Source organism: Chenopodium quinoa, unplaced genomic scaffold (genome assembly GCF_001683475.1).
Source record: "Chenopodium quinoa cultivar QQ74 unplaced genomic scaffold, ASM168347v1, whole genome shotgun sequence".
Lineage (NCBI taxonomy): Eukaryota > Viridiplantae > Streptophyta > Magnoliopsida > Caryophyllales > Amaranthaceae > Chenopodium > Chenopodium quinoa.
In genome coordinates this window covers 762,279-789,762 of record NW_018744790.1, presented here as the reverse complement: position 1 = coordinate 789,762, position 27,484 = coordinate 762,279, and the positions used below count along the sequence as shown (strand labels likewise).

The 27,484-nt window shown below is 33.6% G+C and overlaps 2 protein-coding genes across 2 annotated transcripts; one reads left to right on the top strand and one right to left on the bottom strand.

Annotated features, from left to right (window-relative positions):
• The first annotated feature begins 6,688 nt into the window (after nt 1–6,688).
• LOC110703916 (CASP-like protein 1F1) lies at nt 6,689–8,872 on the top strand. Its single transcript, XM_021881713.1, has 3 exons — nt 6,689–7,633; nt 7,726–7,852; nt 8,505–8,872. The coding sequence occupies exons 1-3, from the start codon at nt 7,428–7,430 to the stop codon at nt 8,742–8,744; spliced, it is 573 nt and encodes a 190-aa protein (XP_021737405.1). The 5' UTR covers nt 6,689–7,427; the 3' UTR covers nt 8,745–8,872.
• Nucleotides 8,873–23,489: 14,617 nt separating this feature from the next.
• Nucleotides 23,490–26,466, bottom strand: LOC110703829 (vicilin-like seed storage protein At2g18540). Its single transcript, XM_021881613.1, has one exon. The coding sequence runs from the start codon at nt 25,292–25,294 to the stop codon at nt 24,263–24,265; it is 1,032 nt and encodes a 343-aa protein (XP_021737305.1). The 5' UTR covers nt 25,295–26,466; the 3' UTR covers nt 23,490–24,262.
• Between the last annotated feature and the right edge of the window lie 1,018 nt (nt 26,467–27,484).

Below are 27,484 nucleotides of genomic sequence, written 5' to 3'. Positions count from 1 at the left end.
GGTGTCTTCTCAATCCCCTCAATTGGTTCATGAATAGTGACATACATCTTCAGTGCCCCCTCTTTGCTCATGGACTCAAGGAATCCATTCACCTCACCATCAACCAGCTCCCTTTTACCATTCACCTAAGACTTCCCCTTCTGTTTATATATACCAGCAAATAAACCCCTTAGGCACCTTCACATTAACATAAACAAAGCCATGTATATATAGCTGCTTGCCTCAAAAAGTGTACATCTATCTTAGACACTTCCACATTTTTCATCTAATAAACCCACCCACCATCCCAAGTTAACACCCTCCTATTTTTACCAGCTAAAGAAGGTATAAAGGCACCCCCTAATGTAATTTTAAGGTTCACCATGTCCATTCTGTATCAATTCCAACATAAGCAGACACACCAATAAACAATTTCAGTAATTGCATAGTTAAATACTCCAAATCACATCTATTCACCAATTACATCAACAAAAAGAAATCAACATTGACTATGCACTAAATTAACAATTATCAAGTAAAGCTAACCCTAATTAACTAATTATTTAACAATAACAAACTGTAATCGAGTCAAAGATTTGCATAATTAGGGTTTATAATACTTTAATTCACATATTTCCAAAAAAAAACATAATTTACCCCAATTAACAACCCCAAATCCCACAAAATGTACATAAAAGAGGTTTGAAGTACCTCTCGTTGAAAGGAATCTCGATTTTTGTCAGCAAATGCACAAGCTTTTGGTCCCCTCCCCCTGTTGAAGACGACAAGTGAAGGCTGAGTTGTTGCAATTTTGTGGTTCCACCTTGTCTTCAACCACCAAATTTGATAAATTAAAGGATGTAGTAGATTTAGGGTTTCACTTTTAATAGAGAGGGAAAGATGAAATTTCAAAGGAGAGAGAAGAAATTTCAGAGGAGAGAGAAGAAATTTAAGAGGAGGAAGGTGAGAAATTGAATAGAAATTGAATAGGGAAGGTGAGAAAAGGAGGAGAGAGAGGGAAATCGGGTTTAAAACAATAAATTTGGAGGGAAGTGACAGATTGTGGGCCCCACAGTCAGTTTCTGTCACCGGAGTTAGGATTAGGTGGTATAACGAAAGTTTTTTTTTTATGTGGTGGTAAAATAACCCCCCCCCCCTTTTTTTTGATGTGGTAAATTCAATTAAGTGGTTTTTTTATGGTGGTAAAAGTCAAAATTTCCTTAAAATAATATATTTCACAATATACTCCGTAATACTTTGTATGATTTTATGACTGTTTGTAGACCAATCAATTGGGTCGGGTCACTTTAGGTTACGAATCAAGAAATGTTCAACCCTAGCCCAAAGTTTTGGGTTCGGGTCAACACACCAGGCTTAGAACAACTTGTTTTACTTTTTTTTTTCCTAATTTTTAGAAATGTCTAATATTTCATGCTTACTTTGCTTTTTTTTTTTTTTCAAAAAAATATTAATCAAACAATTTCTAGCTAATTTTGCATCAATGATATATTTTAAAATTTCACATATAGGTTAAAAATTTATCTTAAAATTTAATAAAAACAACGAACCCGGGCATCGCATGGGGCACAAAACTAGTCTAATATACCAGGTCATGAGATAGTGACACTTGACATTCCGGCTTTTTGCCAAGTGTCGCGTCATGTAGGCGACAAATAGGTATTCCTTCCGTCCCTTAATATATATATGTCAGTAATAAATGCTCGAAAGAGGCATTGTATTAAGAGACGGAGGGAGTATTATTGTGCACATAGCGATATTTGGATATATTATTAAGATAAAAGCGTTGTATAGAGTTTTATTATCACTGTACTTCTAATATTTCATATATACAAAATCATAACTTTTATTTGTTTTATTTTCATCATAAAATTCGTTCCAAAAAGTTCTTTAAAATAAGATACATTTATAATATATTCAATTTAGTTAGTTTAAAAAATAGAGAATTTAGTAACCAAAAAACAATTTTAGTTCATTAACATAGATATTCACAAACTAAACTATAAAAAGTACACTATAATTTAACTAAATAATCGATATGACATCGTAAGTCTAAATATCATACATTATCAAAGGGATTGTAAGATCGTATGTAATATTCAAGTAAAAAAGTTTATATTGAAATTTTATCAACAATCAGGGCGGCGCTCGGATACAAAACTTCTTAGCACACTAGGTAGGATTATTAATTTTAATTATAGTCAATTAAATAAGAGATTTGTAAATTATTTTAGAATTAAATAATTCAAATGCTATAAAAACAAAATTGGCAAATGAGATTTTAAAGTTTAAATTAATTAATTATAAATATTATCTTTTGAGACAAGAAATTGTATCTAAATATATCACGAATGTGAGGAAATTTACATTTTATTTTAAAATAAAAATATTAAATGATATATATTACATACAACGAATAAAATAACAAAAAAATTTCCAACAAAAAAAAAATAACAAATTGTATCAAATCCTCAAAGCAAAATATTTAATTTGTTACCTATCATCAATTCTATCTTCTTCTCCTTCTGAAGTCCTGGCCTAAACACAAACAGGCCGTCACCCACTAAAAGGTCTTTTTCCTACACAAGCTAGCTAATTCTGTCATATTCTCAAACCAAAATATTTGTTACCCGTGTTAAAATTTGTCATTTTCCAACTCTAACTAATAAGTTAGAACCATCTCTTTCAATAATTGATTCTCAAAACGTATAATTGCAATTTGCAAAAGGAAACGTCTTGTCTATTTCTATAGGAAGTATTTATATCAAACCACCCTAAATTCTGTTACAATTTCTAAGTCTATATGCATACTATATGGTAAATTTAAGGCATAATCACAAGATCATATTAAGAATCTTATACCTCAAGCGTCAACGAAGAATACAACCTTTTTTTTTTTTTTTTTTTTTTTGTTGTTGTTGTTGTTGCGGATGATAAGGGGAAACTGATAAAGCTACGATTTTCAAATACCTATTAAGTCTCATTCAATGATGGTTGTGTAACATATGATCGATATATTTTATACTCTCGTAATACTCCGAGTATTATGTACTTAGGGCCCCGTTCACTTCATCTTATATTTGTTGAACTGAAAACAAAATAATATTTGCTGAACTTAAACTATTTTTACTAAACTTAAATTAATTTTACTGAAATGAAATTATTTTGCTGAACTGAAATTATTTTTACTGATTTTCTATTACAATTCTTCTATAAGATAACTGAATTTTACTGAACTGAACTTATTTTTACTGAACTGTACTTTTTCTTAATGAACTGGATTTATTTTTACTTAATATTATTTTTTTAAGGTGAAGTGAACATGGTCTTAATATAAAGCTAAATGATTAAATGCTAATCAGAAAGAAGAATCAAAATATTTACATGAAATGGAACAATAAAATAGAAAAAGGTAAGATTAAATGGTCAATTTGTAGGAGTTTCTTCAAATTGTAGTTCAATTATTTTGCTATTAATTGTTACTCATTCTACAAGTTCCCCGATTATTAAGCCATCCTATTTACGGTACGTAATTGTGCAGTTATTCACTTAGGCAAGGCATTGGAGACGTAGCTATAGCATTGTGCGACTACATTATTCTTTCACATGGAATCATTTTTTAATCAATCTCTCTCTAATATATTCCTCCTTACATCAAGAAAGTGGACTTGGATTTTCTGTTATTTTTTTGCATAAAAACATTAATTTGAAAGATTAAAAAATAATCGTCCATGAACTTTTCTATTCTCCAACAATATTAATATAGACCAAATTTGATCTTTAAATCTTAAGTACTGTTTATAAAGTCTTTATCAACTAACGTAGCTAACAATCTTGGCATTCACAATACCTCGTCCTCAGCTCATCCGTAATAAGATTATTATTACTCTTTTTTTTTGACGGGAAGATTATTATTACTCTTATAGTCTTACAATGATAGAGTTATGATAAAGTGGTTTAAAAAAAAAATGATAAAATGAATGTTGAAAAGCTTGATTATATTGAAAAGTATACAAGAATATTTATTGTACATAAGTAAGCATTAGACTATGACTAATTTAGATACATTACAGTATTTGTCTAGATACATTAGACAAGAACAAGGGATATCTTTGACTATCAACCTAAATGGGGGTAAACCGAGGGATAATGATATTGCTAATATCATTAACCTTTATATGCCCCCACAAGACAATGTTCGGAACTAGAGAGATCTTGGATATAATAACATAAATCTATCTTGGTCAATGTACGAATTCAAGTGTAGTTGGTGAGAAGGGTTGCATTGCATTGTTATTCTCCGAGAGGGTTTGGAGAGAGTTTAGGGTGTGTTTTTTTTTTTCCAAATGTATAGAGAATAAGGAGTTTTTTTAATGGGTATTTTTCACAGTTGTTGTGATAAATGAACCATTAACTGCAAAATTAAAATGAAGAATTTTTGCTAGCATATACTTGCAACGTATGGGTGAAGAATGAAAATATAGGGATTCCTTCATATTGAAGGCGAGAAAAAAAAATGAAATGGTGTTGATGGTGTTTAGAATGGAAAGAGTATGTTTTTCCATAATAGTTTTGAAGAGAGAATTTCATGTTTGGCAACACTTGGTAGGTAAACTACCGGATGCCGAAAAGGGATTGTTTCTCCATAAGGGGTTTGGAGGAATATATATATATATATATATATATATATATATATATATATATATATATATATATATATATATATATATATATATATATATATTTTACATCTCTTGGTATATGAAATACAGGGTGTCAAAAGAGTTTATCGTAAAGTGTGATTTTGGTTGAAGATTTTCGAGAAGGAAGTTTGGTATGATCGCCATAATTTGTCAGTGTCGGCAAAGGGTTTTGATAGTGTAGCCATGGTAGTAGCGGAAGCAAGAAAAGATGGATCAAAAGCTCATGATACCATGATAGAGTTATGATAACAGGAATGTTGAAAAGTTTGATAATATTGTAAAGTATACAAGAATATTTATAGTGCATAACTAAGCATTAGACTATTACTAGATACATTAAAGTATTTATCTAGGTACATTAGCTAAAAACAAGAAATATTTTTGACTATCAACCTAAATGTGTAAATCAAGGAGTAAATCAAGCTAATATCATTATCCTTTACATACAATTCGTTTTTGTACTCCATATTATCAGTAAATCAAGCTAATATCATTATCCTTTACATACAATTCCTTTTTGTACTCCATATTATCTTTCTTTTTCAACAAAATGCATACATTGACAGATTCATTATTTTTTTAAAATTTACAATAAAATTATATTCACCACTCTTGGTTCGGCTCATTATTATTGGAAAAAAGAACACAACTACAAAAAAGAGAGGAGGACGATTTACTAATGTAAATCGTAATATGACAATACAAAATAGGCATAAAAGGCATGTCTTGACAATAATTATAAGGTAGAGCCATATATGAGGAAAAGAAAACAATAAATGATTGGTTGTGAATGTTGATAGATGCTCATTACTCGCTAGATATGAAACCATATTTGTACGACTTGATCATTTTATGGTATCCCATTTTAAACATAGGGAGTATTAAATGTCTATATTGACATTTTCATTACTTTTGACGATGCCAATTGAAAGTTGCGAGGAACAAACATATAAAAGAATAGTGAGCAGGTTCTTTACTAAGTTAAGTATTGAAATACTTTTGTTTCTTATTCTTAACTTTATTTCCTTCTAATTTGTCATTACGAATTTACGATTAAAGAATATCTCAAGTTAAAACAAAGTACGGAGTAATTTAAATAATCTCACAAGAAAATTTCGTTAGACACAAAATTACAAAAGTGTTAATCTTTTCTTATTAACCCAATAGCCCTTTCACAGTTTCACATTCAATAATACGATAACTAAAATTAGAATCACACGACAATAATAAAACACAATTGATTTTTGTATATTCAACTTTTAGGAATGCTTTTTCTAAATGATACAAGTATTGAAAATTTAGATGAAATCACGTAAAGCTTGGTTCGTGGAGGCGGATGCACGATCCGCATGGTGCATCCGCTCCAAAGTATAAAAAGGCGGAATGAACATGCAGGTATATACTAATGTACATGGGCATATAAAAGAACATAGTGTTCATTTATAATGTATATGGACATATACATAAAGAACATAGTGTTCATTTATAATGTACATCAGATTTTTGTGCAACAATTTTGTATATTATTTTTGTATAATAATATAATTTTTTTTTGTATAATGAAATAGATAAATAGTACTATAATTATTTTTTCTACCATACATTAATTACAAATCATTTCAATATTTTTTTTAACCAAAAGTTCACTTTCTCTCTCCAAACAAAACTTCAAACCCATTTAAATTCCTCAAACCTCAAACAAAATTTCAAGAAATTCGAAATTTTGAGTCCAAAATTGTTCAAGATGACAAATAAAATGAAGTTCTTGAAGAAGATCTTCCGAATAATCCATTTTTGAAGAAAAAAACAAGCAAATAGACAATTTTAGAAAAAGTTGTAGATTCAAATAATGCAATGTACATTAAAATACAGTAAAATGTTCCTTTTTCATATACTTACATGATGCAAATAATACAATGTACATTAAACATGTAACCAACATTATAACATATATGTTCATTAGAATATAGTACAATATACATTATAATACAATAAAATGTACTTCTTTATATGCATACATGGTCATTTATACCAAATGTACATTTACTATATGAATAATGTTCTTTAATATTATCATGTTCTTTACTAATATTACAAATGTTCTTTAGATTTACAAAAAAACAAAAAAAAACATATAAAACTAGATGTTCTTTATAAAATAGCTATATGTTCTTTATAAAACAACTATATGTTTTACTGAACAACTAAATGTTCGTTCCGCCTTTTTTTAAAAGAAAACCGGATGCACCAATCATGGTGCATCCGCCTCCAGAGAAAAAATTTCAGAAATCACATACGTGTTGATTTGTATTATTATTGATTAATACGGAGCAATTTTTAATATAGCCAAAAAGTTACCATCAACATCTCATCAAGGATTTAGCTAGCCTTAAAAAAAATTCTTCTCTCCACCTTAATTGATTTTTATTTTTCTTCCTAAAGTCTAGTTATGGTCTTCAAAATCATCATTAACTCCTATTCTCCATTCCTTCCCCATTTTCTTTGACTTTTATATATCACTTCATTAATATTTACCCTCCAATTTTCTTCAAATAATCAAATTCACTTTTTCTTTAAAACACAAAAATTTCCTTCTATATAAACACTCTCTTAGCTCCCATAAACTTTGTTCTTTGCACCCACTCCTCTTCACTACCACCATACTCCATTGCTCCCATTCTCTCCCACAAAATCTATCTCGCGCTCGCTCGTGCTTTTTCTCTTACAATGTCACCATATGAAGAAGACAAACAAGAGGAAACCCTCCAAAAGATAAAACAGTATAACAAGGTTGATGTGATTCAGATTGGGCTAAGAACAGCTGCACTTGCAACGTCGATAGCAGCTTCTTCCATAGTATTCACTTGTAATCAAACTGCCATTATATTTGGAATGGAAATGGTAGCCAAATATAGCTACTCCTCAGCTTTCAAGTATTAATACTTCCAGATTTTGGTTTATTTATATTTTCATGAATGCTTTTGTTTTTTGTGCATAAATTTTGATATGTTCTGTTTTTGGGCAGGTTTTTTGCTTATGCAACAGCAATAGCAAGTCTGTTTTCTCTTCTTTCCTTGATCTTCACCTTCATTCGGCCGCGAATTGCATCAACTAAATCTAATCATCAGCTGTTCTTCTTCTTGCATGATCTGGTAAACAAGATTATTTGACTACTTCAAATTACTCAATTAGTTTTAATTATTACTAATAACCACACACACACACAAAAAAAAATAAAAAATAAATAAATAAATACTCCATCCATATTTTACCATATTATAAAGTGGGGATACTTCAAGTAATTAGAGCTTTTCTCACGAATCTAGAGATCCTGAGATCGATGCTCACCCCGTCCGTATGGCTCTCTAAACAAACAAACAAAAAATAAAAATCAGCACACAATTTGCTACAATATAATAATACATGTACAAATTTTTATTAGAGCGAGTTTTGGTGCTAAATTACATATACTTCAATAATTGTATATTATTGATAATTTTGTTCCAAATTTATCCAATGTCTCCAAAAAGACTATTGACAGTATTATTGTTGGTAGAAGAAGCAAAATTCTAGGAGGTGAAAGTTTTAGCTTGTCCCAGGTCAAGTAAAACAATATTAATTAAATTTCAACTTTTAAGGACGTCATCCCATCATATTAATTTTTCTTTTTACCACATGTCAAGGTTACTTATTGCTTAATATATGGTTCAAACTCATTAACATATTGGCGTATAAGTAATAACGCAAGTTTATATATTTAAACTAACATACAAAGAAATGTTGTTGGCCGGGTGATTGATGCAGGTAACAATGACACTATTACTATCAGGGTGCGCGGCAGCAACAGCCATAGGATACGTAGCGCAATACGGATATGAACAATCAGGCTGGATGCCAATCTGTGACCATTTTCATAGCTTCTGCCACAAGGCCATCGTCGGCATAGTCTTTGGCTACTTATCTTGCATCATCTTCTTCGTCCTCACCATCATCAACGCTACCAAGTCTATCACTAATCATCACTATATTCCTTCTCAAATCTAAAATAAAATTAAATTGTTGTTGTATACATAGACCGAACTAATGAACTTATAATTGTAAGAGAATGCATTAATTATGTTGTTGATACCACGGCTTGGTTGTTGATGAATGATGATTTCATTAGTAAGAAACACACTAATTAATAATGTTGGACTTAATTGATTACATCAGAATGTTTCTATAAATGTGATTTGATAGGTCGGTATATTTGTTACATTTCCTTATTAGCAACAAATTAAGCTTCTTAATTATTATTATTATTTGGGTGGTTCTCTTATGTATATAATTTTTCGATTTTGACGTGTAAGAAAATAAATCGAAAAATTGCATTTGAATGAAATTCATAAGTTTGTTAGGCATACAAATAAAATTGGATTAAGTGTCGTATATGTAAAATCTTTACTATTTCAAGGTAAAGCGTGACATATATATAGTTTTATTCTTTAAGCTAATGTAAATGGTACAGAGCACAACTTGGGGAACTCTATTTTGGGGTGCCAAACTGCCTTTTGTTTTTATTAGGGTCTATTCACATTTATTGAACAGAGTTGAATTGAACTGATTGGAGCTGAAATGAAATGAACTGAACTGATTAGAGCTGAACTGAACTGAATATAGGTGAAATGAATATTTTATGAGAAAATGAAATTAGAAGCTGATCTGAACTAAGGGTCTGTTCACTTCAGCTTAATTTCAGTTCAGTTCAGCTCCATTCAGTTCAGTTCAGCTCCTTTATTTCCTTCTCTCATAAAATTTTCATTTTAGCTCAGTTCAGTTCAGTTCAGTTCAGTTCAGTTTCAATTATTTCGTTTCAGCTCAGTTCAGCAAATGTGAACATGCCCTAAACTGAAATTACGCTGAAGTGAATAGCCCCTTAATTCATCACTGCTCTAAATATTTCCATTCTGTTGGAACTAACTTAAATTATTAGGGTTTAAACCGTTTAGGAATTATTATTGACCTTGATCAGCAAAATTACGAGGACAAAATAATTTCACATAATTATGGTTAGAGTTCTTGAACTACGGAGTATTAATTAATATAGTATATAAATCGATCAAGAGTTAGCGTGACACAAAAGGTCACATGTTCAAATCTCATCCACCCCTACTTTTAAGTGCAATAGTTTGCGCTAGGAAACCCAAAGGGCTTTCACGTGTGTGTGTGGGGCGGGGGGGGGGGAGTGGTAGAGTACATTAATCGATCTTGGATTCTTGGGTTTCAAACTTTCAACCATGATCAACAAATTTAAAGATGACTTTGGGCTTTTATCTAATTATGAGTACTACATTCTTTTCTACCTTTTGTTACGATCAGATTTTGCATTACCCGAAATAGATTTTTAGATGGGCTTTATCTGACGGTTTCTAATAATGAGTTAACAACATTATTCCGAATAGAACTATAGATAGTCTTCTATCAAACGGTTTCTAATAAACAGTTAGCTCTTTCGTATCGTACTCTTCTTATCTTCTAGGAAGAAATGAGTATGTAGAATGAATTCTTCATGTGCAAAGGAGTTTACGCACTGAAGAACTAGGTTAAACAAATAGACTAAACAGCATTATTAAAGGAAGATAAACTACTATTAGCCGTGGTAGCAAGGATATGCGCCTTGTGAACTCATTTCCTTTGAACATTGTGCATGCTACACCATGTAAAGGCGTTACTAGTTCAGCGAATATCATCCACCGTCCATAGATTGACATCAATTACCATTTCTTCCCTCAGCATCTCTACAAGAGAAGCATAGTCCGTGTAAATTGTAATAGCCTGCAATAAACTTTTTGCTCCCACCGAAGACCTTCAAGACAAGCTTTCATCTCCGTGTGTAAGGGCGAGTGAGCCAAACCATGAGCCGCTCCGCCCAACATTCCTTGAATACCAAACTCTTCTTTTTCTGGACATCACCCTCATCCCGAACCATGAGTACGTTTATTCCACGAGCCATCTACCAATATAGTCATCGTAGAAATATCACTCATGCCAGCATTCTGTAAAATAGCTCGTAAAATCCCCGGTGGCATGGATGATCTAATGGGAAATTCCCTTTTTCTCATATAGTGAGAAACAAAATTTGTTTCTCATAGGGGCATTTTCGTGAATAAATCAACAATTTTTTCATTATTGTGGGCTCCACAGTTGAATAAAGTTGTTGGTTTATTTACAAAAATGCCATGTGGGAAACAAAATTTATTTCTCACCGTGAGAAATTGGGGCATCATCTGATCTAATCCTCTCTCTGGAGGGCGTAAACACCGTAGATTGTCCCCCGAATCCTCCGAAAATAAACTTTGTTGTCTTAACCCTTTTGAGATAACTGCTAGTGTCAACAACGGATTGCTATTTGCTTCCCCGAAAATTCTGTTGTTTCTTGCAACCCACTAATTACAATAATTATTTTTATTTAAATTAATTGTTTGATTTAGTTGGACCAACCTTAGTAATACTACTGCCATGAAATGCACCAGCAACACAGCTCTCACCAACAGCAGAGCTCAAATTACACGAGGAGTCAAAAGTGACCCGTGCGATCCTAATAAACACTTAATCAATCACTTGGCATTTGTTTGGTACCTAAGGAAAAAAAGAACTAATAAAAACCAAACCAAATCCTCAGTATATAATGTAATAAAAAACAAATTATTATATGAACATAGCAAGCAATTTACATAATCATACCTGCTAAGAATCAATTTAAAAACATGTAGTAAAAACACCAAGTGTTGTGTTCGATTGTAGAAAATGTTGTGGTTATAAACCGAGTTGTAAGCTCTGAATTTGAACCACATCACTACGCAAGAGGAGCCTTTTGGGAAGAGTAAAGACTCCAAAAGAGTAAATTAAAAGACCGATTCTCAACATTAATACAATTATATCCCCAGAGACCAACTGTGAACTATACTCCCCACTCCCCTTGCCATATACTTGATGAAATAATAACTTGAGAAACAGCCTGATAAAAGATTACACAACCATAGCATTTTTTTCCATATGTATATTATAAAAAAAAGAAGTTGTTTAGCTAACCAAAGGTGAGCCTTGGCATACTATACTTGATTTTTCGTATCGATTATTGAGGCCAACCCCAGCGATATTGAAAACCACTAGTAAAGGCTAAGGCAACGGGGGATATTGTATCGAATGACCATTCGTTAGGAAAGCTTTTTGTTGCAATTACAATCGATACTAAAGGTTAAAATAATCGCTACGAAAAGGTTATTTTCTTGTAGTGAACACGTGTCAATACGTGATTGGTTTACAAATAAAAAAAAAAAGAAACTAAAAAGAAAAAAAAAAATTAAAAACAAAACAACCAGCCACTACGCCCACCAGCCACCAACGGTGGCCCTTCTCCCTAGCTTACCCCCGAACCACCACCACTTAATCCCTAGCCACCGATTTTTGCCGCCCAACCACCATAACATTAGAAAATCGGCTACTCCACCCCTACCCCATCTCGGAAACCGACGCCCCCTCCCTCCCACACCACCGAAACTAGCCATTCCTCCCTTCCCTAAACTCGCAACCGCCTTTCTCCCTTCCCTAAACCAAGAACACCAACCTTCTCGCATCTCACACCGCCGAAATCGGAGCCCCCTCAATTCCCACACCACCATAATCGACCTTCTCCCTTATCGCTTCCCTCAATCCAGAAACATGCCTTCTTCATTCCCCATCTTCGAATCTGTCCCAAGCTCCCAAGTCCCAACGGTGCGCTGCTTACGGTTTTAAGGTTTTTCGAGGTGGAGGTAGCGGATTTTAGTGGTGGGCGTTGTAAAACGCAAATTAGGGTCGAGAATAGGGTTGGGGAGGCCGTGGCCACCAACGGTGGTCATGGAAGGCTTGGGGCCTTGGGCTTTGATTTTTTTTTTTTTTTTTTCTGTTTTAAAAAAAAAAAACTTATTAATTTTTTTATGAACCAATAAACAAGTGACACGTGGAAATTTTTTTTTTAAACAAAAAAATAACCCTTTTTCAGGTTATCGGTAAATGGGATTGAAAAAAGAAAACACATATTGAAGTTGGGATCGTTGCATAATATTCAAAAGTTGGGATTATTTAAAGTAAATTGGGCAAAGTTGGGATTATTAAAGTGTATTTTTCCTAAATATTAATGCAACATATAATTCTAAAATATTGTGGTCACTTGAATTAATAACAAGATTAAAAAGGAACGTAAACCGGTTGTTCAAATTATCTTATTAGGCGTGATTTTCAATTACATATTCACTTTAACATGCAATATGGTGATCAACAAATAATAATAGAATAAACATTAATATTGGAATCACTTTAACAATAAATCCAACAATATAAAATCGTTAGAAAAATAATAGAATTAAAAAGAACATAATTCTTACTTTGATTTTGTTTGCTTGCAACTATAAAATAATAAACGAGTTAGTAACTTCAAAGAAATTTAATAAAACAATAATTAAATTAAATTAAATAGAGCTGATTTGGGGCCAAACCCTCAAACAGTTCTACCTTTCACGCCTTGGTTTAAGGACAGAACCTCAAGTAAAGTACGGACTCCTTGGAGTACTTAAGGAAGGAATTTTGAAAGAATAAGGTAGGCTAGTGTTTAGGCTAGAGCATAGAAGAGAGAAAAGAGAGTTAATTTATGCCCCGTACATCAGAAATGAGGGGGTATTTATAGGGAAAATTAGTAGAGGGAACACACGGAACCCTAAAAAGGATAAAAACCCTAAAAACACTGTCGCGACACGGAAAAATATGTCGTGACACGGCAAACCCTTGTGTGACGCGGGGTCTTCTGGAGTGACGCGGGAAATAATTAACCTATGGGAATTAAACGCATGAAAGGTTTACGCGGAAAAGACACGGAGTTGTCCCATGTCACGGCACTGGAACCGTATCACGGGGGATCATGCCGTGGTGTGGCAGTATGTCCTGTGACACGGCACAGTTTTCCGTGAAGCGGCAGACTCTGTTTCCCTTTTTTCGTTCAAATACATTTTTACCCTAATTGCCTATTCATATTTTCTGGCTATTTCAGGTTTATTATTTATTAATTGGACTAAAATAATAATAAAACATGAAAAATGAATAAAAAGGTTTGGACCAAAATAAAAAAAAACTTAACTATGCTTTGACTAAACACTAAGACTGATCTGTTGACTATTTTATGAACTGAATTTAATTGAATATGACTTTTAAGCACTCTCGACATTAAATACTGAACCCGACCAATAATGGCGGTGAAAGGTTGTTCATCATCGGGTTTGATTTCGGGGAGACATTTTTAGGTTTCTACAGTTGCAAAATTTTTTTCTAGAGTGGTTAAGCTTCGACCTTAAGCAAGCCTTTCTCGGGAAATAACCCGTGTTTTATTGATTTCGTTTCCTTTTCTTTTTAGAACGGATTTTCTCTCAAGGAAATGGTTTGTGTGCCTTTTCCTTGGTACATGACTTGATATACTTTGGTGCATTGGTTTGGATAAAGATTCAGGGAAGTATGATTCAACATTTGCTAGCATATGGAAGACAAGATTCAATTAAAGAGGAAATCGACTTTGAAAGGTTAAATTGGGTCATTTGCGGGTATTTACACCCACCGAAATTCGGCAATATCTTTCCTTGCTCTTTCTGTAATGGTTGGTGACTTGTTGGAGATGTTTTGGTATTGTTGGTTTGATTTCTTTCTTTTCCCCTCTCGTTGATTATTTGATTTATGATTTGAGTATGTTGTCTCATTCAAGATTGGGGGAGGGTTTCTATCATGTTTGATGCGATTTTGATTCACATATGCCATGCACATTTGTATATGCATTTCCTTGCTCTTTTTTTAAAAAAAACTCCAAAAAGATTTTTGTTTCCGTCAAGGCAAATTTTGTTGTTTTGTTTTGTTCTTGCTTTGGACACAATACGTTTGGACTTGTATAGTTGAATGTTTTTCTTCTTAAATGGTAACGGTGTGCACGATTTGAGAGTATCTTTGGTTGATTTTAGGATAAGTATGCTAAGGTAGAGTCTTTAGAACTTTTGGGACCTTGAAGCCGGATTCTATTTGTTTTTGAAAATTTGCAATTGCTCCCTTATGGTGAATTTGAAGCTTATAGTGAATTTTTGCCACAACCTTGTGAGGTTTCATTCTTTTCTAGCCTTCTCCATATCTTGTTTGAGTGGCACATGGATCCTTGACTATTGTATGCTTAATCTAGAATTTGAATTTCATCTCCCTAGATCGCGACCGAGCCATTTAAGAAGGACAAAGGCATCTTTTTGAGGTGGTAATTTTTCTTTTTCTAGGATAGTTTTCTTTTTCTTTATTTTGGGTTTTCATTTGCCTACTTTCTGAGCATTTGAGCCATATACCCTTCTTTTCAAGTCACATATTTAGATCTTGAGCCTTTTGTTTCATTTTCGTTCCCATGGAGTTTTGGTGGATTAAATGGATTGTTTGGTTCTTATAATGAAAGCAAGTTGGTGTTGTAAATATTTTGTGAATAAAAAGCAAATGCAAATGTTGAAAAAGCCGACATATTTAAAACAGGCGAGGACAATGAATAAAGAGAAAAAATGGTAAATATCAAAGTACATTCAAAAGCTTTGGCAAAAGCTGAAAAGTGAAAATTGGAAAATTCAAAAAAAAAATGATGTAAATGTTTCTCCCTATTTCAAGCATTGAGGACAATTCTTTGTTCAAGCTTGGGGGAAGCGTTATTCCGCTTTTTGTACAATTGTTGTGATTCTTGATTTCGAATAAGCTTGGGGGTGTTATGTTTTTGTTTGGTGTTTACTTGGTTTTGGTGTTGAGATTTGGCCAATCTTTGCTTCACAATTTAGGTATACCACCAAATTTCAAATTTTTGCCTACCCTCACCCTTCTCGCCTTTACATTACAACCCTTTCCAAGACCTTTTGACCTTTGTGGTTGAGTTACAAGTCGGTGGATGGAGATGTAGGTCAAGCTTATAGAGCCGTATGCAATAGTTGAGACATTGAGAAACCTCAAATCTCTTTCTTTTTTCGGTTCCTTCGAGGAACCATAAAGATGCTTGCTAAAAGTAGATTTGAAGCTAATTGGGAGAATGTGCTAAAAATGTTTTGTGATGAAAGTGAATTGAGTCTTGATAGTTCTCTATGCTTAGCATGTCCTATGTTTCAATCAACGCTAGATATCTTGAAGTGTGCATTCCCTTGTTTAGGAAGAATTGTATCCATTTATGCTTGTTCATTTGTAAAAGTCCACTCATGAACACTTGTTTTCTTTCCTTTTCTTTTTTCTTCTTTTTCATGCTTTGCCTTGTTTGTTTTGTTTGTGAGAGTTATGGGTCTATCTCTTAGGAAACCCTTACGAGAGCATTACTTGTCCTTTAGAGCGATCTAGGGGTTTAAATGGCCTAGCTTGTCTTTTGTTGCTAAAATTGACCGTGATTCCTACAAAAGTGAGTTAGTGTACATTCTCATGTTCTCTTGTTTTAATTTCTTGGTTCTTGATTTGCTTAAATAAATTCATCATCTTTCCTTAGGTATGATTTTGTTTTTCTCGAGGACGAGCAAAAGTCTAGCTTGGGAGAATTTGATGAGCGTTATTTATGGCCCTCAATGAAGTAGTTTTTTTATTCCCTTTTCTATATTTCTCGTTTTAATTTCTTATAATCTTTCTAGTTTTCTCTTATTTTCCGTCTTTATAGCTCATTGTAGTTTTCCGTTCACTTTTATGAGTTTTCCATGATTTTTGTTCTTAATTAGCTATTTTAGTTTAACTTCTATTCTTTTTGCTTTCTCTCTTACTTTTACTTGATTTCTTGCAAGTGAAGTTTTGAAATCTTGTTTGCCGCTCCCTTACAAATGTTTTCTCATTGATTTTAGGTACGGAGTGTGCAAATATTTGAAGATTAAAAGGCTTCCCTCCTCGCGGGCATCACCTCAAGAGCACCAATGATGAGGATGCACGAGAGCACAAGGATGAACGAGCGAGCAAGAGAATCCAAGCCACGAGCACCACATCAGGGGTGCGCGATCGCATACCCCTCTGTGCGTGCACGCAGACCCTGCTATGCGCGCACGACTACCTGGTGCGTGCGCACAGGGTGCTCCGCCTCCCTTCACTCGATTTGTTATAAATAAGCATTGCCTTTTCCTTTTTTGTGTAGATGATTATCAAGATCAGTCTTGATAAGGAAACACCTATTAAGTGAATATTGAATATTATAATCGAAAATTATCCTTAATTGAGGTCATTTAAACGATGAACGATTAATGACCATTTGAGATTAGTGTGTAGTTTGATTTATAGCATTATTTCTTGTGCTATAAGGACATGATCATCATAAATAATTTGCACTGGCACTAGTAGAAAAATAGCAATAGGCAGCCCCCATACGGCATCGGTTCAGGCCAAACCGATGGCCAAAATCGGTTTAGAAATGGGCGGGATTTTAGAGCATAAGAAAAGGCACCGGTTTGGCCTGAACCGGTGCCAAAAATAAAAAAGACACCGGTTTGAACCGGTGCCAATTGAACCAGTGCCCTTGTTAGATAAAAAAAAAAAAAAAAACCGGTCAAGCTTTATTCTTTATCTGTCCTTTATATTCCTAACCCTAAATGAGAACTCAGCTGCATTCTCTCTTTTTAGCTGCCTCTCTCTTCTCTCTCCTCCTTCTCTCTCCTCTTTTCTCTGTCATCCTTCCTTCTCGATCTCTCCGACCACAACGAAACCTCAGATCTCTTCTCTGTTGTCCTCCTTCTCTGTCCGATCTCGCTCTCCTCTTCTTTCCCCCCTCTTCTCCGACCTTTCTTCTCCCTTATGTCTTCTGCCCACCACCGCTACTAACCACCGCCGCCACCTGCATGTTTCTGGGTTTAGTATTCGAGGTAAGGGTTTACTAACCACCACCACCACCTGCATGTTTCTGGGTTTAATATTCGAGGGAAGGGTTTCTGGGTTTGATTATTTTTGGTAAATGCCTTGATTTTTTTTGGTTTGATTGTTGTAATATTGTTCGAAACTGATGGGTTTAATTGATTTTTGAATTTTCTGGGATGATTTTGAATTTTTTTTGCGTTTAATTGATTTTCGAAATTGATTTTTCTGGGTTCTGAGTTTAATTGATTTTGAAAATTTTGGGAATAATTTATTTCGAAATTTTTGGGGTTAATTGATCTTCGAAAATTTTGGGGTTTAATTGCTTTTCGAAATTTTGGGGTTAATTGATCTTCGAAAATTTTGGGGTTTAAAACACATTCAAAAATTTTGTGGTTAATTGTGTTTCGATTTTTTTTGGGTTTTTTTGGTTATTTATTTATTTTATTATTTTGATTTTTGAGTTCTTACATTATATTCTAAGTTCACAAGTGATGCATGAGTTTTCTGGGTTTTTTTTTCGCATTTTTTGTGAGTTTTATTGATTTCTGGGCTTTAATTGATGCAGGTGTTAATTGATGCACAAGGATTTAAGACTTTGATTTTGGAATATTGTTTTTGATGTTATAATTTTTTATTTGTATTTTTTTTTTTTGTATTTTTCAATATCAATTTAACGTTGAATTTTATTGTATGATTATAATTCATTGTTTTTTTTTTTTTTGTATTGTACAATAACAGTTGAATATATTGTTATATTTCATTGTCTTTTGCGCTTGTTCTAATTTATTTTTTGATGTTCTAATTTATTTTAGTTGATTTAATTTTTAAGTGAAAAAAGGCAAAAAAAAAATAATAATAATAATTTTTGGGTAGTTTTGGCACCGGTTAACCGATGCCAAAAACAATGAAATTAATATTTTGGTTCATTTTTTGCCCCGGTTAACCGATGCCTAATTGGGTATATGGCACCGGTTTTGAACCGGTGCTAAAAAGGGGGTATTTGGCACCCCCACATAGGCAGCGGTTCAAACCGGTGCCTTAGACCGAGTTTGAACCGCTGCCAAAGCACTTTTTTCACCTAGTGTGGTATTGGATTCACTACTAAAAATTGGCCAAATTGCGACCGGCTCAAACGATCGCAAAAAATAGTGAAAACGGTCGTAAAACATAATTGCGACCATCAACGGTCGCAACATCGCGCTCGTTATTATCTTGGTCGCAAAAAAAAATATTACGACCATTTGACGGTCGCAGATTTTTAATTAACGGTCGTTTTAACTATTTTCAACGACCGTTAAAAAAACGGTCGCAAATATTAAAAATTGCGACCGCCTTATGAAACGGTCGAAAATATTGAAATTAGCGACCGTCATAAACCGTCGCTAAAAGTATTAAAAAAACAAAAAAAAAATAAAAAATAAAAAAGACCAACCCACCCACCCTTAACCTAGATCCACCCAAACCAGATCCCACCCAAACCACCACCACTGCCCACCCTAAACAACCACTAGCCGCCTCTGCCGCCCTCTACCCACAATTTCCTTCGCCCACCTTCAACCACCAATACCAACCACCACCCACCCACCCAGAAAAACAGTAAAAAAAAAATCACCTACATCATCAAACAATCAAACAATTTCGAACAAAAATCCAAATTTATCAAAACAGTTTAACCCACAAATAAAATGCTCAAAAATTAAACCAAAAAACGAACAAGAATTAAATAAAAAAAATCGCCCAAAAATTCAACCCAATAATTATACCCAAAAAAAACCCACAACAGTTAAACCCACAAATTCGAACAAAAAATTCTACAAAAAAATCAAACAAAAACGAAATAAAACCCTCATAAATCGAACCTAAATTCAACAATTAAACCCACAAATTTGAACCTAAATTCGACAACTTTGAACACAAAATCAAACCAAAAATCTATGAAATTCGAACAAATAAAAAATAAATTCGAACAAAATTAACAAAAACTAGAAATAAAACCAAAATCAAAGGAATTCGAACAGAAACGCAAACAAAAATCGATAACAAAATCAAACAAACATGAAAATTCGAACGGAAAACGAAATTCAACCACAAAATTAGAAAATAAACAAAATTTTTAGAAAAATAAACATACCTTTCATAATCTATCTTCCTCTTTAGGTTAATATGGTCAAATTCGACCAAGAAACTCCAGATTTGGAATTTTTAAGGTCGAATTTGACCATAAACACCAAACTTCGTGTGTTGCTTTTAACAGTGGGCTTTGCTTGTGACGGTGGTTGTTCTATTTCGGGTTAGTGAAGAGAGGAGATGCGAGAGAAAGAGAAAAAGATGAAGAGAAGAGGATGCATGAGATGATGAGGGTCGTTCACTGGGAGGTGGAAAGAGGAAAGCGAAGAGAGAGAAATAAGAAGGGTGTGAGAAAAGAGAGAGGAGAAGAGGTTGTGTGATGAGAGATAGAGAGCATAGAGGATGCGTGAGACGGCTGCTTCTAATACTAGGGTTTGGGTGATCTCCTTTTATACCCTTTTTTTTATTTAAAAAAACACTTTTGCGACCGGTATGGCGGTCGTAATTTTGCGACCGTTTCTCATACGATCGTTATTTACGCGTTTTGCGACCAGTATGGCAGTCGTAATTTTGCGACCGTTTCTCAAACGGTCGTAATTAACGCATATTGCGACCACTACTAACGTCGTAACAGAATTAATTTAATTTTGAATAATTTTTCACATGAATTTTATTTTAAAAATATATTTAAATACCTTTGTGACCGTTTTATAGCCCAAATACGGTCGCAAATTTGCGACCGCTTTAAAAACAGTCGCAAATATCAATTTTTGAGAACGTTTTCATGACAGTCGTAAAAAAAAACGGTCGCAATTCGAACGAATTTTTGTAGTGTTTAGAACCATACTGGATCGACCTATGAGAATAATTTAAGAGATTTAAAAATCGTCAGAAGTATAGTTCTCGTTATAGCTATCGGAACCTATTTCCTCGACCATGAGTATTGTGAGTTCTCTTGTTTGAGTACTAGTCCGTTTTGATGTTAGTCAAACGTCTGCCGTAAAAGGTGATTATAACAGCAACACTCGGGTGGCTAGGTCCTCTCAGTAAGAGAAGTTACATTATAAGACAAGGAATGTCCGCGTGCTAAAAATAGGGAAGATGTCCTTGTTGTTTACAAGGCCGCCTCTCAAAGAGCGAGACTGTGAAAATGCATGGTCGTGCTCGGATGGATTTTAGAAATCATCTATTTATTGACTGTGAGACTCGGATATAGAGAAATACTTTTGGACATAATAAGAATGACGAATAAATCTTACCTTATATTTCATTAAGCAGCATAGGAAAAAGCCTATACACTAAAAGCGCACTTATCCGGAAGGACAAGATATAATCTTTTTGCTCAATAATTATCCAAACTTAACACAATTAACAACTTTAATTTTGATAATTATCTTTTCAAAATAAAAACTTATCCTTTTTATTTTAAATTTTGAAATCTGATTTTATCAAACTAAAATAATTTTTTTTAAAAAAAAAACTGCGTCAACCACCGTGGTGCGGCCAGCCGAAGCCAGCCACGGTTGCCGTAAACCTTACGGTGTACGCTGCACAGCAACGACGCAAGGGCATCAGTAGTACACGCCTTCCTTGCGCGGCACTGCTGTGGCTGCTCCTATTGTCCGAGCCTCCAGCCTTGCCCCTCCCACCCTCCTAGACCACCTAGTGCGGTAGTTGTCATGGCTACGCCACCCAGCCGCGGTTGCCGTACCCAAAAATAGCCGTTTTTTATTTTAATTTAAAATAAAACAAACCTTTTGTTAAAATTAAATTAATTTTAATGTGGTCCATTTAATTTCAATATTAAATCGTATTTAATCTTGAAATTAGGGTTTTCATGAAATTAATCTCCAATTCAATTTAACTCTTAATTAAATTAAATAATTTGATCATGAAAAATTCATAACTTAACATGAAATCAACTAGATTAAAATCATAAATCACATAGAAATTGAATGAATTCAAAACCAAAAAACAAAAATCACAATTTAGGGTTTAGAGTTTAGAAATGTTTGAAAATTAGGGTATAGGGGTTCGAATTTTTCATGTTTTTAGGGAAAAATTTTGGATCTTTTGATGGCTAATTTTGAGCAAATTAAACAACTTTTAATAATTTCATATGTTAAATCACATTTAAAATAATAATTGACCCATAATTAAATTATTCTCCCTCCTAATTGAATTAAAATTGTGGACATTCAAAGAGTTAATAATTCAATATGTGTACATGCATAGGCTAACTGGTACCACTGTTGGACTTTAAATACTCTAATTGGAATTTCATGTATCATATTCATAAGTATCTAATAACCAAGATCATTGCATAACACATAAAGAACATATAATAATTGTACCTTTGAAGCGCGATTTCACGTGCGGTCGAGCAAAAACAATGGGAATAAAGAACTCCAAACAAGATTCCTCTACTTGGTCCACGGGCACAGATTAAACCTCCACTAATGGTAATTAGTCGTGATTGAACGCTTCAATCAACCTTCAACGGAGAAGACTGGAATGAATGAGCCACGAACCACCACTAGTACCACAGTGAGCAACCACCTTACTTGGGTGGTCCGTACTGTACAGACAAAGGGGAGAAAGAGAGAGGCGTGTGAAAGAGAGGGGTCAGGGTGTTTGGTTGCTTGCTTCACAAGCAATTTACTTTATGGATAAATTATGACCTATATATCAACCCTAGGCATGACCTCTATTTTCATATCATATATATAATTAGAGTCCATGTGAAGCCCAAACTAAACGCTTAACCCAATTCAAACTACACTAACCCTACTCCTTACATGGCTTGTCATATCCTCATAAAGCCCATTAATGGGCCTATTACTTGTTTGACCCAATATTCTTGTTGTGTGACCTCATAGGATCCACTCTATTGGGCTTTGGACTATTTAACTAGCCCAAAGATCATTTGTCATATCTAGCACTATACAATGACGATCCAAAAGAATGAACTTATTATCTCCATAATAGTGATCCTTGATATATCTAGTAATTGCACTTATCGAAGACCTAATTCTTTCAGACAATGTCTAGCAAGCCAGTGGTAAATAATTTTTTTCATCCTTGCCTTTACCCTCATCTTTCTTCTTTGACGTATGCGTGGCTTTTCCCTTTTCCTTGCTCTTCCCCTTTCTTGTTTTCAAAAAATTTACATTTTCCTTTTCTGGTTCCTTTCCCTTTCTAACCTTATCCTGAGGCCATAATTCTGGACGAACCCCCATCTCTTGCAAATCTAACCATGCACACTTTCCATCCTTTTTTTGCCTTGAATATTCATCAACGTTCCCACAAGTGCATCACACACATTCTTCTCTATATGCATCACATCAAGGCAATTCCTAATGTCATGTTCTTTCCAGTACGGAAGTTTCCAAAAGATTGATTCTTTTTTAAAGAGAGCAGTTGAGACCCTCCTTTTTTCTGATTTTCCAAACACCGTTCGTATACCCTTAACTCGAGCATAAACCTCCTCACCGATCAATGGCCTAGGCGCAGTCTCCTCTTCCATTGTCCCATCGAAAGCCTTTTAATAGCCTACAACTTTCTTATATATGATATCCTACAACTTTTTTGAATTAAATTTATTAGCTAAAAATTTTTTTGATAGCCGCTTACCTCTTCTCTCTTTTCTCTTTTCTCTTTTCTTTCCTCTAGATCTTTAGGGTTTTTAACTTTCTTGGCCATTTAGGCCGGAAATAGTCTACTTTCTTTGGAATTTAGACTATTTCTTACCCTTTTTTCTTCGATTTAATTCTCTTATTCTCTACTTGAAAATATGCAAAGACATCGAAAATCACTGCTCGCGTCAAGTTTGAAGCGGTATAATGTGAGCTATGCCGGATATGCAAAATAGTTATGATTTTGATTGTAAAAGTTATGTTATTTTCTTAGGATATGTGGTTTACAAATATTATTATTATTGAAGATGCAGTATGACTCTTTATTAATGATATTACTCTTCATAATGAAAAAAATAAAAAATAAAAATAAAAAAACAATTTGCTCTGTGTTTACAAGAGTTACAACATAGTACGTCCAATTATCATGAATTCAATAGACTGAAACAATACATGAATTCATCAATGAAATGACACGTGCTCCTAACTATGTAATTAGCCACCAATTCCATGAAATGCTGGAATATTAACAAGCTTACCAACATTGCCATCTTCAATTCACCCAAGATTGACTTACTCATTATCACTCAAATAGACTGATAAACGAGTGCCGACTCCCACGATATTGTGCACTTTAAGAGGGTGATAGTTAGAAATGTGTTGAGGAAAACATGGAATAGGTATGACAATCCTATCGATTCCATTCTTGACTTCGGTTTGATTACTGTTACTACCATCGTAATAAGCTATGACACATCTTTTGACATTCATGATGCCGTCTATAGATGGGATTGCGCAACGAAGTACTCGCCAATTGTCTCGATCGAAGTCTTCAGGATTGTGTGATGGAATACAATTAAACCAGAAATTTGGAAGTGACTCAACTGACTCCACCGGACTCAACGGTATGATTGACATACTTAGATCGAGTGATGGTGGCCAGATACTTGCATTTGCTTTCATATTGAAGAATGTAATTTTTCAACGAGGTAAATCGGTTTGCATATTTTTTGCCATATTGTAATAGAATTCCATAGTGCAACCCACACTTCTGTTAAATACATATATTTTGAGCTCTTCCTCTAGATCCTTGTTCTCTTTTTTTTTAACCTCTAACTCGTCTTGTTTAGTGCTCAATTTTTCCCGCTCTTTTTTCATCAATACAACTAACTCTTTATACTTCTGTTTCAATTCAACAATCTTTTCATCATATGTCTTCTTCAACTCCTTAAATTTTTCTACAGTCGACTCATCCTCCAACTTGTCAATCTCATCTTGTTTCTTCTTCAACATTTCTATATTTTTACGAGCTATCTCCCCCTTCTCCCTTTTCAATATATCGATCTCAACTTGTTTCTCCATCAACTTTCCTCGTAATGTAGATTCTACCTCAATTACATCTCTTTTCATTTTTTCTTTATCATCCTGTTTTTTCTTCAGTTCCTCCCACTTTTTATGCTCTACCTCCCCTAACATCTTATTCATTCTTTCTACCTCATCTTGTTTCCTCTTCAACTCTTCATTCGCTTTGCGCTCTGTATCCCCTAACGTCTTCTTCAACTTTTCTACCTCATCTTGTTTCTTCTTCAACTCTCCCCGCTTGTTACTTTCTACCTCTCCTAACATGTTGTTTAATTTTTCTATCAATTCTTGTTTCTTCTTCAATTCTTCTTTATTCTTAGCCTCTGCCTCACACATTATATTTTTAAATTTTGCTATCTCAAATCTTTCCTTTTTCGAGTCTTCGAATTTCTTACGCTCAAACTCCAACAACTTGTTAGTTTTAGCCATCTCTAATTGATTCTTACTCCACTCTCTTTGCCTTTTCTGCTCTGCCTCCATCAACAAAGTGTTATACTTTTGAATCCAATACTCTTGACACTTCTTCAACTCTTCCTGCTTTTTACGCTCTGTCTCCCCTAAATCCCATTTCAACTTCTGCATCTCACGATCAGTTTTCTTCTTCCACACCTCCCATTTTTTACACTCTTCCTGGTAATTACGTCTGAACATACTGGAATTCAAGTACGTTCTACTTGCGTTGAATTGATTGTGTGTGTCTAAAGGACTAACGCAACCAAAAGTTTGAGTGAGTGATTGATGCCCAAGATTCAATTGGATTTTATACTATTAGATTGAATGCTTGTTTTTTTCTTAAAAGGGATGATTTTAACAATAACATATAAAAAGCTAGAGAAATTGGGATTTTTTTTTTTTTTTTTTAATTATTGGGGATTCATGTTTGGAAATAAATTAGAAATTTAGAAGAAGAAGAGCTAGAGATTTTAGTTAACTCTTGTAAAACCGAAAAACAAAGCAAACAAATGAGCTAAGTTGGATGCTCCTAAGATTATAGATGGATAAATTTATAGGCTTAACTCAGTTTGTTCGTAGCTAGGTTGGATAGTTAGTTGACTTGTATTATTTTAAAGAATAAAGTATTGATGAAGTATTAAGATATAATTAACTTCTATAACCTTAGTGATTAAGGAAAGTTTAAGTTTACTATATAGAATACTACGTTACTAAACTCTTGATTAATAAGTTGATTGTAATCATAGAATTAGATCTAGTCACGAGCTTAGCGTCTAAGTAGGATCTAATTTGAGGAGTACACTAATTACATGTGACCAGTTGACTACTAATTCATGTTTTATATTCATGTCCTAGAGTGCATGCTTTATTTGTGGCGTTTATTACGAGTGATGAATATTTCATATGATAATTATCTACCAATTTAGATAACATTAAAAATTCAAAATTATATAACAACAGCTTTCATATTATTTTTGATGATATTTATCATGTTTGTAACTTGTTATAGTCGGTTTCTTGGAGCTTTGTTCATAGGAAGGAAATAAGGTTGTCCATGAACTAGCGCATTGTGTGCTAGGGGAACTAGTAGTACAATTTGGTTGTCTGATTATCCTCGGAGCATCGTAACTTCTTCAACAAGATCTTCCTATGAATGAAAGTTAAGGCCACGGTGGCTTTGTTTCAAAAATATATCAATAACTTAATACTAAAACACCCAGCGAGAGTGAAACATGTCACATTCAAGTGCTATTTTTTCCCTCCCCCTTCTTTTTAGACAACTTTTTGTAGAATATATCTGTATAATAGAACTAAAATAATATTTTTTATTTTTTTTAGGAACGAAAAATATTGTAATAATTTTACTTCAACTCTTTTATATCTTTATAACAATTATATTCCTATTTATTTGGCGTTTATTTTCTTTCATAAACAAATAACCTAAAATATTAATAAATTTTGATTAAAAATAAAGGTACTCCGTAATACAAAATAATAAATTCATTCATATATGAAATTACTTTAAAACTAGTATAGGACCCATGCGAGGCACGTCGGCGGCACGTGCCCGGCACGGCCCGGCGGCCCACCTTGGGTCGTGGGCCGTGCTGTTAACGCAGATTGTGGATTCGGCACAGGCACGGTGGTCGGCACGCCGGCACGGCATTAACATTAACATAAACGAAGTTATTAATTATTCCGTATAATAAATGAACTTATTCACCAATTATTGTACGATTTTTAATTATCATTAATTATTTGTATTATCGATTTATCGTACCGGCTACCGGCATATAATAAAATAAGTTATTTTTTATTTTTTGGCTTATCGCACTCGTAATTTTTTTTATTATATACAATGTTGTTTTTTGCTAAATTAATAAAATTATTTATATAAACTTAAACATAATTAGATAAATAATTTATATAACATTAATTAAAATAAAGTTGTTCAAAACAAAATATATTAACATTAACATAAACATAAATTAATAACATTATTTATATAAAATTAAGTTGTACTATATATATATATATATATATATATATATATATATATATATATATATATGTATATATATATATATATGTATATATATATATATATGTATATATATACGTGCACGCGACCCGGTAAAGCACGACCCTCCAAGCACGTGGGCCGTATCGTGGGCTGGGGTGTGCCAAATTTTGGCACAACACGGCATGCCCACCACCGCGGCACAGCCCGCGACGGCACGGCACGGCCGGTTGCCCATCTTTAATTGAAGCTAGTGGATATAAGATCATACTTCCGACCATCTTAGCCAATAGTAATATATGTTCATTCTATATATACACACATAAAATAATAATAATGTAGCTTGAAGAAATGAATAAAGAGTATTA